This window comes from Glycine soja, mitochondrion, assembly GCF_004193775.1.
Source record: "Glycine soja mitochondrion, complete genome".
Taxonomy (NCBI): Eukaryota; Viridiplantae; Streptophyta; class Magnoliopsida; order Fabales; family Fabaceae; genus Glycine; species Glycine soja.
This window is the reverse complement of record NC_039768.1, coordinates 109,519-120,934: the sequence shown is the minus strand read 5'-3', so window position 1 is coordinate 120,934 and position 11,416 is coordinate 109,519. Positions and strand designations below refer to the sequence as shown.

The 11,416-nt window shown below is 44.6% G+C and overlaps 1 protein-coding gene across 1 annotated transcript; it reads right to left on the bottom strand.

The window, feature by feature from the left end:
• Positions 1-9,990: 9,990 nt before the first annotated feature.
• Positions 9,991-10,335, bottom strand: orf114 (hypothetical protein). Its single transcript has one exon. It carries the CDS (start codon positions 10,333-10,335, stop codon positions 9,991-9,993), a length of 345 nt encoding a protein of 114 aa, YP_009532823.1.
• Positions 10,336-11,416: the final 1,081 nt, after the last annotated feature.

The window sequence follows — 11,416 nt, the reverse complement described above, 5'->3', positions numbered from 1 at the left end:
ATATAGAGAAGAGAACCTATCTTTCAAGTCATTTAATTAGAGAAATGCTGTTTTGAATTATCATAGGTGATGTTCGAAACCGCTGATCTTTCAATCTTGTCTGAGTAGTGGCTTAGTCCTGTAACCTCTGTGTTCCCGGAGTTCGAACCGCATCGAATGCCTTTGTTTTCCTGAGAAGGAAGCTGTTTTCGCCTTATTCGCATAGGTTGTTGCTAGGCTCTTTGATAGAATAATGGGGCATTACTGGTCTTAGCACTTTCCTGTTGATGTAAGGAAGTGACGTCAATCAGTCCCGCCATTCCAGATTCAAGCAAAAAGCCCTCTCTTCCTTTGAAATCAGGCGGCCTACTCATTGTGATGCAAAGAAAGATTGGCAGGGCAATGTGCACTTGTACTTTATAGATATTCGTTCCTTGAACACCTGCTTCTCACGCTTTCAAGAGAGACCGGAATGCTACTCTTTGCCCCGCTAGCTTCCTTTACTGGATAAGATAAATTGCCTATACTCTATCAGTTGCTGCTTACTCCTTCTTCTTTCTTCCTGACCCCTCGTGGACGGAGGATTCATTCGAGTAGCCCAGGACATTGGACAGATAGATGTTTTGCCTTGAAGCATAAGATACAGGATCTCCGTGAACCTTCTCAAGTTCCAAGCCGAGCCAGCCAAATCTCATTCAGAATCCCCTCCCGCAGTAGTAGTCATGCAGGACCCTCGACAAAGGCATAGGCAGGAGAAGTTTCGATCCCTCTCAGTTGATCACACGCCCCGGCCTATGTTGTAAGTGGTAAGGGGAGATGAAGTCAACATGATCAGACAGAAATGAAAACCTCCCTATGAAAGCCCTGTTGATAGATTCAGGCAAGCAAATATCAGACCTAAACCCAACTAGCTTCAGTAGCCTCCCTCTCTAAGCTAAGAAAGTATTAAACTCGTTCTTTCACTCAGACTTGCTCCTGCAGTGGTAGTCATCGGTGGCATATTGCCGAGAAGCGTCATCCTCGTTGATTGGGATAAGTTCTCGATTGGATCGGATCAGCCTTTAAATAGTCTCCTTCTTCACCTAGCAGAAGCTATGAGACTATTTAAAGGCGGATTCGAGCCAGTCTAGTAGGCATCGCTTTCTATCGGAACCGTTAGCCTCGCCCCATTAGAAAAGCTATCAATCTGATTCCCGAAGTCAAAGTGACCCACCTGGCAAGAGTGAAACTCTCTCCTTGACGTATTGATGGTTCCATCCTATCTTAGTCTTTGCTCTGCCTCGTACTACCTTCGCTCCTAACTACCTAACGCCGAGCTAAGTGCCCTCCTTTCCATCTCCTTCTTAGTAGAGCTTCCACCTCCTTTCAGTTGAAAAGCCAGGAGTGAAGCTGTCTAGTTCTTATCCTTGTCATTCCTATCCTAATGCCTTAGCTTCCGCCTTCCCTTCTTAATCTCTTTCATTTCATGTCCTCGGCTCACTTCACTACCTTTAGAGAAAATAGTTCCAGCAGAAGACGAAGAAGACTTTCGGACAAAAAGAATAATCCAAAGACGATACATTTAGTAACTTTACAGGTACCACCAGTCATTTCATTTCTGGATTTCGAAATAGAACATCCAGCTATTCCTGTAGGTTGTTGACCAGATACGCACCTGGGAGTCTCAGCAATTCTCTTTCTTGCTTATGATCCACATTAGTGCAACGGAATTCTGTAATCACCGCATTACCATATAAATGGAAGAAAGCTCATCAACAACCGTAGGCGCTGCAGTTGTAAAGCCAAGAATGGTTTGGGCACAGCAGAATTGGAATCCGCTGGCAAAGCAAAGACAGCTTGATACTTTACTTTGGTAAGGTAAGGTTAAAAAAGTGCGATGTCTTCCTTACTCTAGCAAGTAAGTGATAACAACCTTGAAAACAGAAGGCATATTATATCATTGCTATCCGAAAAGGAGGAGGTAACAATAGCATTAGCCGTAGCTGTCACTGGTCTTTCTATCTTTCTTTTGTTTGCAGGAAAATCAAAAATCCCGTTAAAGACAAGTTCCCGCCTGCGCGAGGGCCTTACTCCTCAGATGTCCTAAAAAGGAGGGCTCTTGAAGGCTGATCTTTGGGCAGCCTATGAATGAATCTCAACCCTATCTACGTCACATTCAAGGTCGATTAATTGGCTTATTTGAATGCCGAAAAACCTACTTTTCGATGCTTGAAGTATGGTGACACTAAACTAAAGCGTTCATAAAACGAATAATTGATCCAGCCAAACGATCTACGATTTTAGTTTCCGCGTAAGCCCTAGTTACTCACCTTCCTCTCTTTCCTTGCCTAGAAGTCTTCGGCAGGCTTTCCATCTTAAGAAATCCACACTCAAATTATGACACCTAAAACGCTTTGAAAATTCAGCACCACCAGAATCGGAGACAAGAGACTTAGGTATAGAAAGATCTACACCAAGATCTGTCACGACCTGATGATATACGGACGCAACCTTCCTATCAGCGATACATATGTCATCGCCTAGGATAGCGTACCTGTCAAAATATCTGCCCGGATACACCTTCTCTGCACAAGACTGAAGCACTAAATGGTGACTCAGTGTGAAGAGAGGCCAAGACGACAGATAACCCAATGGCTGCCCTGTCTCAAAAGAGACAACGGGTCTACCACGAGCGAACGGATATTCTACAGGATCACCCCGACCACCTTTACGGTGAGGGGCCCTGCGGAATGGCACTTCAAATCAGGATAAAGAAAGCATGGAGGTTACGAAACCTTCCACTTCTGATCCAAATAAGAAGGCCAAAATGTCTCCTTGTAGATTAATCGGCCACCCATCTGTGGCAGATTTTAAATCATAAGATGAGACATGTTCCGCTCCAACCAAAAGGTCCAAGGGTGAGACTTGATTATCAGTCCCATCCATGGGCAAAGTTTATAAAGCTTTCATTAACCAATCATGAAGAGGCTTTAGCAACCGTTGGTTGACGTAGTTGCCAATGGCAAATATCCGACGTTTACCAGCACCTGAATCGGTGGACTGGGCTAGTCTCCCGGGAGAGCCAAAGCTAGGGATTCCGTATACCCTCTTTTCTTCGACCTGGGATTGGCAAAGAGGGTAAGAATCCCTCATTGACCAAAGAGAGATATCTCTCTTTCCTGGGTCTAGGGCATATCGAATGAAAGGTGACCAGAGAGGGTAACCGAAACCTATAGGATCTGCATCTATATCGTTAGATACAAAATGCAGTTCATAGGCAAGGAACCACTCTATTTCACTTTTTATATTGAGAAAGATCGATCCCTTTCTTATCCTTTCGCGCTTTCCCTCTATCAGAAGGTATAGCCTTCCAAGTGGGTTGAATATATACGAGACTAAATGCAAGTAGTGGAGTTTACGTAGCGAGTATAGAAAAAAAATGAATAAACGCTTTATTGCGATTTCTTCTTACGCCGGTTGGAGTTTCAGTTGACTTAGTTTGCCTGAAGCACCCATATAAGCTCCAGTTTTCCAGATGGAGCCACAAATAGGCAGGCTGTGGCGCCCCTAGACGATTTCAAGGTCGTCTTAGGGATAGAGTTCTTGGATACCAAACCAAAGCCGTCCCTACGCCATACTTAGGCACCTTAGGCATCATGGATCAAGGAAGACCAGGCATGATTCAAAGTCTTAATGTGAAAACTAGTGTGCCCCCGCCCTTTCCATCTTGGATTTGCCCAAACGACTCCTAGAGTGAACGACTTCCTCTTGCTTTGTCCCGGCCTACTCATTGTGATGCAAAGAAAGATCGTCACCTCCTTGATATCCAGAAAGAACCGGCGTGAAAAAGCTCCATTTCACAGGTTAGCGGCGGAAAGGGCAATGCCGGCTTCATCGACGAGGAATGCTTCCAACCAGCCTAAGCGTGATAGCTGCACCCAGAGCAAGCAACCTGGATAGAAAGATCACTAAGGAAGATAAGGCATAGGGCCCTGTGACTCAATGCCCGGGTGAACATGCATTCCTTTATCTACCGTACACGGTAGACTGAAAACCAACCAAATCGGAAGCGGGTAAGGTCAAGTTGTACCCGATCTACTGATCGTAGACCAGTCTCGTAGTTGATTCTTCGGCTGTTATTGATTCTTCTTTAAAGGATGCACGGAGTCTGTCCCGGGATTGAATCTTGTTTAGTGAAGCGAAGAAGGGTATTTTACTTACTCCTTAGAAGATTGGATTCGAGTGTCACACTAGCTGCCGTTAAGCAGTTAAGTAGGAAGGATAGGTCTATTGTTGTTGTAGTAGAAGCTAAAGGTTGTCAACTTACGTTCTGTTCCAGCTTGAAAGTGAAGACGAAGCCAGCCGCCGGTGAGTCGAAAGTTTTAGCGCTGTGTTGCGGCAAGGGCCCTTAAGCTTCTTAGGCAAACTCTTTCATAACCTTGTCTCTTGTGTCGTTGAAAGGAGTCTAAAGCCAGATAAGATCATTCCCTAAGGGACTAGTCCTTCTATCTGACTTCTTCTACTCAATCAGCATGAAAAGGCATTGAAGGGTGCAATACTTCTATCTTTCTGCCACTTCGTCTTGTACCTGTCCTTTTGGGACAGCCTCTCTCTTCACACCTTGAACCAGGACTAAAACCTATCCCTTCTATATAAATCCTACTTAACCGCTAAAGGAACGTAGTTGCATTTCTATTCTAAAAGGAGAGGGGTTGGCAGGCTACTTGAATGGACATCTGAGATGGCATCAAGCCGAGCACAAAACAGATCTGGGCTGCTAGTAAGGAGGGCAGTGAAGCCTTCTAGCATAAGTGATGCCTTCCCAAGGTCTCCCTATTACAGATTACAGACGGGCGATCAAGGGAGGAACTAAACTAGCATGAGTGCGACCAGTCAGCGAAGTCCTTTGTTTGAGAAAAGAATGAGAGCAAAGAAGAAGCCCATTCTTTTAGTTCTATATTGACTTAAATAAGATTGGAGAATTAAGCAAGGTCGGTTGATTGAATGATTTGAAAAATGAAAAGCAGTCTTACTTCACCTAGAGGGAGAAAGCCAATAAATAACACCGTTCTAAGTAAGAGACGGAAAGCACTCACTGTGATGAAGAGTTACGTACAGACTACACAGAGGCAACTAATGGTCGTGTACCCAAGGTAAGATGATGACATCCAAGCATAGGTCAGAAAAGGAGATCAAATCATCACTGAGATGGCCTCCTCCTCGGTTGAGCTGTGAACTTCTTGTCACCGGTAATGAAGGAAGGGAGAGTGCTCTTAGTTAGGTTAGTTGAGTGGGGGACTACGCTGTTCATAGAGAAGTGCCAAAACAAAGGAAAGGGGAAGGCAAAGGTGGGCGGATAGGCTTTTGAAGTCTTAGGCCTGATACGATCGGGAATGCTTCTCCAACCTCATTAGTCCCTCCCTTCATTACACAAACTACTCAAGCAAATTCAACCTTCAAATACGGGACTGGACAAAGAACTGGAATCTCATAGACTGTATCCACGACACCAACAGAGAGAAGGAAAGGAGTTCACAGAATGATCGGTACTACTGGAATTATCCCTTAAGGGAGTAAACAAGTATTTCAACTGGTTCCGTCTCCCATATTAGATAGTTTATAGGTATAGCCTCATCCATGTGAGTCTTCAATTAGCTCCTCTAACTGGCGAATGAAACTCCAACTCAATCTCCTGGAAAGAGAAGAGAACAGGCTGGAAGTGGGACTGGGACTAGATCCCCAAGCCCAAGGAACTAGTATTCCGGAATGAAAGTACTCCAACTGGGAAGAAGACGGATACAAGGATAGCAACTACAACTCGATGTTGGGAATAGGATCTAATGAGATGAAAAGGAAATGGAACTTCTTCTTCGATCCCTTCCCGCCATTTAGGATTCGAGTAGCGGTTCGTTTTAGACAAATGAATATTATGTCAGCGAAGCATCTGAGTAGCACCCATTTCCCGCAAATGATTAGTGGAACTTAAAATACATACTGAATATTCATAGTGATACGTAGTGAATCTTTCCTAAAGCCTGGCTTTGAGCCTTTTGCCTGCTTCTGCTTGTTATTCTGCCTCTTCAAGTGTCCTAAGACTAGTTCCTTTGTAACTAATATCCACTCATAGGGGATACTCCGAATATCTATTGTCGGAGAATAAGCCGATAGAATATCCTGAGGAGAAGAATCGGATAGGGAGTGAGGTAGCGGTGATCCAAGCAAGATAGTCTGGAGCAAGTGCAAAGAGAATACCTCTGCTGTTAGCTAAGGCTGGAAGTGCTGCGGAAGGAGCAGCTCGAACTCATTTCGGAGGCTGTGTCCCGGCTGTCACACTCGGTGACAGGCAGGGAAGACTAGAAAAAAAGTAGTTCCTTTATCTTCTTTCTACTTGTTAAGGCCTATCCTTTGACTTATTTCTGTTTCGAAATTAATTAATGTAGTTAGCATAACAGAATGCTTTTAAAGCTCTAGTTCTCTAATAAAGTCATATGTGGTTGTTTATGTAATGTAGTGTTTTATGTAGTAGTAATTAAGAAATCTTTTGGATTAATGTTTTTTCTCGATTGATAGAAGGACGGATTCTATTGTTTTGAACCTTGCTCGCATAAAGTCGGATTTGAATTTCAATCCAACAATCAGGATGGATAGAAAGACATACCATCTGCCCTTTGATTCTCTGGCCGAGTTGGAATTGCATTTTTAGGGGGCAGAAGTTTTTACATTTACATGAGTAAGTGTAAAAACTTCTGCTGAGCAGTTCTGGAACAATTTCTACAGTCAGCTGTCGGGGATTGCTAAGTCTTTCACTTAGGGTTCTAATGTTGGTCAGTATCACGATGATGTTATAAGGTTGTTGTTGGATTCAAAGCTGAAAAGACAAGGTATTGGGTTTACCATGACAGAGTTTATTTATTTACAGAACCATATGGAAGATCTGACATTAGCTATTCGAGTAAAATCATAGGATTGAAAGCCGATTGCTACTTTCTTGCCTTGGGGCATCGCATTCTGGATAACGTAATAAAAAAGTCTTTCTCTACTCTCTTCAGTCTGGTTTGCTTTAGAAGTAAGCAAGCAAAGACAAGTGGTAGGCCTATATGGAGATAGTTCGTTAGTATGCCCGTTTTTCCTTAGTCAAAGGGCGTGTTAAAAGAAGCTTCTAGGTCAGTTTATTAGCATGCAAAAATATAAGCTAAAGCAAGAAAAGGGATGCGCTTTCGCGCTAGTCGCTCATCCGTAGCTTGGTCTTTACGCATGCCAAAAAAGCCATTCTTTGGGACGTAGAAAGGAAATATCCTAATTCAGTAGAGGACGTAGCTGGCGCACAAGACGAAGGAGGACAGAAGGGGTTCGGGGGAGGAGCTCTCGGCACATAGTCAGTCGGCATGGTCTTTCATGACCCATAGGCTTTGGGCTTCGATGGCTGCTTGAAAGACGCAGATTGGGAAGTTGGCTATGGTCCGTCGTGCATTGTGCAGACGACTGATGGCTTACGTTGCCAAGAGGGCATTGTGAGACAAAGGAAAGGGCTGAAAAGGATGGTGCCCAGGATCTCACTATTACCTATGCATGTGCAAGAATGCGATACGGTAGAGGTCGATGTGTCATTGGGACACTTAGCGTGGTAGACCGGGCTAGAGTGCTGTTACCACCGGAAGAAATGCCATGATGCTCTCTTGTGGCAATTGAAGTGGAACTTCACTTCAAGGGGATGTGATGTCTGGTGTGGCGAACCGTCATCACTACTGCAGGAGAGAGCTGCAATGAGACTCGCTGCGGAAGTAGAGTTAGACGACCGCGTCCTGTTGCGTTCACGGGCGAAGACAGGACTCAAGCTTCGTAGTTAGGGCAAAGTACTGGCATGCTGCTATTGGTAGACTGATGAAGTCACAAAGGCTGAATTGGAAAAAGTCGGATACCTTCATAAGGGTTTGGCATGAGTTAGCGGGAGACTCTGTGACGGCTCACTGGTTGGTGAGAACGCTGGATGAAAACGAAGTTGCTAGAATGCTGTTTCGAAAGGGCCGTTCCAAGGGGAGGCGAACCCTCCAGTTTGCTTGACAGGGTTAATCTAGGTGCCCTCTGGCTCGCATTCCGTCCCAGTTCCTTACCTCCTTTGGGTGGGGATAATAAGTGACTTGCTCTAATGCACCTTTTACCTAGCCCTGTCATTCTTCATTTCATATTCTTTCGTTTCCATGAAAAGAAAGAGTTTTATTTTTTAAGTCCATCCAAAAGATTTGCCACCACTACTTCCGGAGTGGACCGCTTTCGAACAAGATGGAACGGTCTTTCTTTCTTCAAAGGCCGGCTTATTACGCCGCTAACTTACCTAACGTATAAAGATCGCTTTCAATGCGGTGACCAATAGCGAAGTAGTACCAATTGCCGTGTGCTCTAAAGCTAGTCAGGAGCTTTTACTCTTTCAACGAGTCGAGTCAAAAGTTGATACCCTTGAGTTCTCTATTGGCTCTCCCAGAAAGAAAGTAGAGTGATATGTGCAGGTTGAATCCGAGATGCGCATAGAACGGGACCAAGTGGTTTAGGAAGCCGGACCGGAAGACCTATAGCCGAGGATACTCTCTAAGTGAAAGACTCCACTTTTTTATATCTCAATCTCAACTGGCTCCTCATATAGAATGATTTGAACCCACCCCTATAATATAAAGGGACGAGTGCCTAAAGACCGTCCATCTTCAGATTGAGCCCTATTTTTTCCTATTACTTTCTTTCTGATTTTATACTCCCTTCGCGGATCTCCCCTCTTATCCAATCAACCAACTGTCCCAGGCCGGGAAATAGCGTTCCCGGAAGAAGCGCCGCCCCTAGCTCGACTGTCTTCTTTTGAAGACCAACGAGACTACTTGGTGAGGAAGGAATTTTGTACAAACTCAGACTTTGAATGGATCGCATTTCATCCTAACTCTCAGAAGACCAAGCATGAATAGACGTAGGCAGGGCATAAGAATCTCTAATTCCTAAGCACCCTAGGGAAAGATGAATAACCTTTGCATAGAGCCGCACTCGAAAGAAAGATTAGTAACCTTCCAAATCCTCTACCGGTTTTGAATGTCAGTAAAGTAATCCAGTATAAGAAGCCCACATACACGCTCTCCTCCTCCACCCCATACCTGATAGGGTGGCCTCGCCTTATTTATAAGGCTACAGAAAAAGGTGAAGCCCACCTTTCACACCTCCGGCAAACTACCCAAGACCTGACGAGAGATCTCTCTCCCTCTTTTTTTGGGCATAGGCCACCGCTTTGTTTTACGCGGATTCTTTCCATTGCCCTATGGTAAAGGTGCATTCCCTCTTCCGTTAGTTGTTGAAATTTTTAATGTAAGTGAAAGCGTGGTTACGGGTTTCCTTTTCTATCCCCATCGAATCGTACATCTCTTTTTTCTTTCTTTGAGACTCGGGGACAGGGACTCAGAGGGAGAAAATGTGTGACTTGCCAATGTCAAAGCTGTTTCTTCTTTGTTTTCGAATCCAGACTAAGGTCCGATCGAGGTTATCTTCTGTCTAGGATAATTTCCCTAGCCCCTTTAGTGAGGTACCTTAACCTTGCATTAGATTCGCTTTCGAAGTGTTGTAAGGTGCATTTGCTTTAGCTTGAGTGCTTCCATGCTTGCTTCCCGTCTATTCCCTCTTAGTCTGTCTAGTAGTTCGAGTTCTTTTTTTGTAGACCGGATGGGACCTAACAAACTCTCTACGTTCGTACCTGCAGCTAACAAGTCAGAAGTGCCCCCTGAGTCCGAGTTAGCTGTTCTACTTCTAGTTCAAGACAGCCGATAAGTCCATTTTCCTAAGGTGACAGTGGGCCCAACATAGAACCCCAAGCAATCTAACAAGCACACGCAGTCACATAAGACAGAGTTTTCCCATGGGAAATTTCTAAGCTATCTAGTGTGGTAGGACTTTCTTTGATGGTTCATGTAGGCTTGGGTCTTTCATTCGGGCCCTATTGGGGCACCCTGTGGGCCAGCCAATGCGTATAAGCTTGGGCTTTCTTAACGTGGCTCATTTGACGACTCAGTACATGGATGTCACGAGTCTATTGGCATAGAAAGAATATCGAATCTTTTCCACGTAAGCTGGTTGTACAAAGTTTGTTTGTTCATACAGGCAGTGTGATTGGGGGAGATTTTGTTTGCTCCGCAAGGTAGCCAGAGCCAGCCAGTTTTTCATTAAACAGGCATGATAGTCTTCAACTGCAGAAAAGTAGTGCGGAGAACTAGCCAGAATTGTGCCTGCCATCAAATTCGGTGACGCATTGCGGGATTCCACTACACATTCATAGGCTGTTAGGGAGGGTTGTGCAAGTGAAGAAGGCCTAGGGCATTCATTAAAAGAAGACAGACTTTCAGGGGTTTGCATGGATGTCTTTAAGGGTAAGCCACTCTATGGCTATTAAGGATTAAGCCTTCTAGCATTAGATATCCACAAGCAGAATAGGATCCCCAACATGGGACAGGTGAGGCTTGGATTTCAAGATGAGGAATAGCACAAAAAAAAGAGGAAGCGTCCGGCATTAGAGATGGCTTCAGACTCGACCTGAAAGGTGCCAGTTACATCTATTGGACCAGACGGAAATACAAGCTTTCTTGTAGCATGCATGGGTTCGACGTATTCTTTTGCTTGAATTCGACTAGATCCCTTCCCGCCTAGTAGTTCTCACTGGTAGGCTACCGGGGAAACTCGGTGGAGCCGCTGGTGGTTCTTTGTCTCTTTGGCCCTTAGTTGGCGCCCTAGTCGACCTCTTCTTCTCTTTATCCATTCCACATTCCACTTTCTGTAAACCCCTTACTCTGTGTCTCGCGCTTTTCAGCCTGAATTCCATTCCCGTAATTCTTCTATGATATGAAACTACATACATCAATTAAGAAAATAGTATAGTAATCGAAGATAAGATAGAGTCTTACTAGTGGCCCTTTCGGGGACTCTTGGGTGAGACTGGAAAGCAAGACTGATTACCTTCGTGCCCCTCACCCGAGGTCACCAGTTGTCCATTCCGATCGGGGAATAAGCCAAAGGACAGCCAAGACCATCCTTCCGAGGGTTAGGTTCAAGGGTTGATTCGAAGACGCATCTCCTCTCTTCGGGAAGCTAACAAATAAAGAAAGCTTTTGGCCTCCTTGCCTCTGTATGAGCCTTTTCGCTAATATGCTCGGAAAGTAATGGTTCCTTGCTTGTGGAGTTCCTTCTTGGATTGAGGGAGTACGGAACCAAGCCCGGTGTTCTCTCCCATTAAGTTAAGCAATTTCGAAATTCATTCAAGGCTTGCTTTTAGAGCAATGAAGCTGAAAGATGAATTGAGAAGATCCAGAGCGAACTAATGAGTTTGAGTTCATGAGGTTTAGAAGCTAAATTGCACGAGCATTAGAGTAGCTAGGATTTGATACGAGTGAGACGAAGACTCGATGGTTCTTACAGACCAATCTCGACAAATAACATAAAT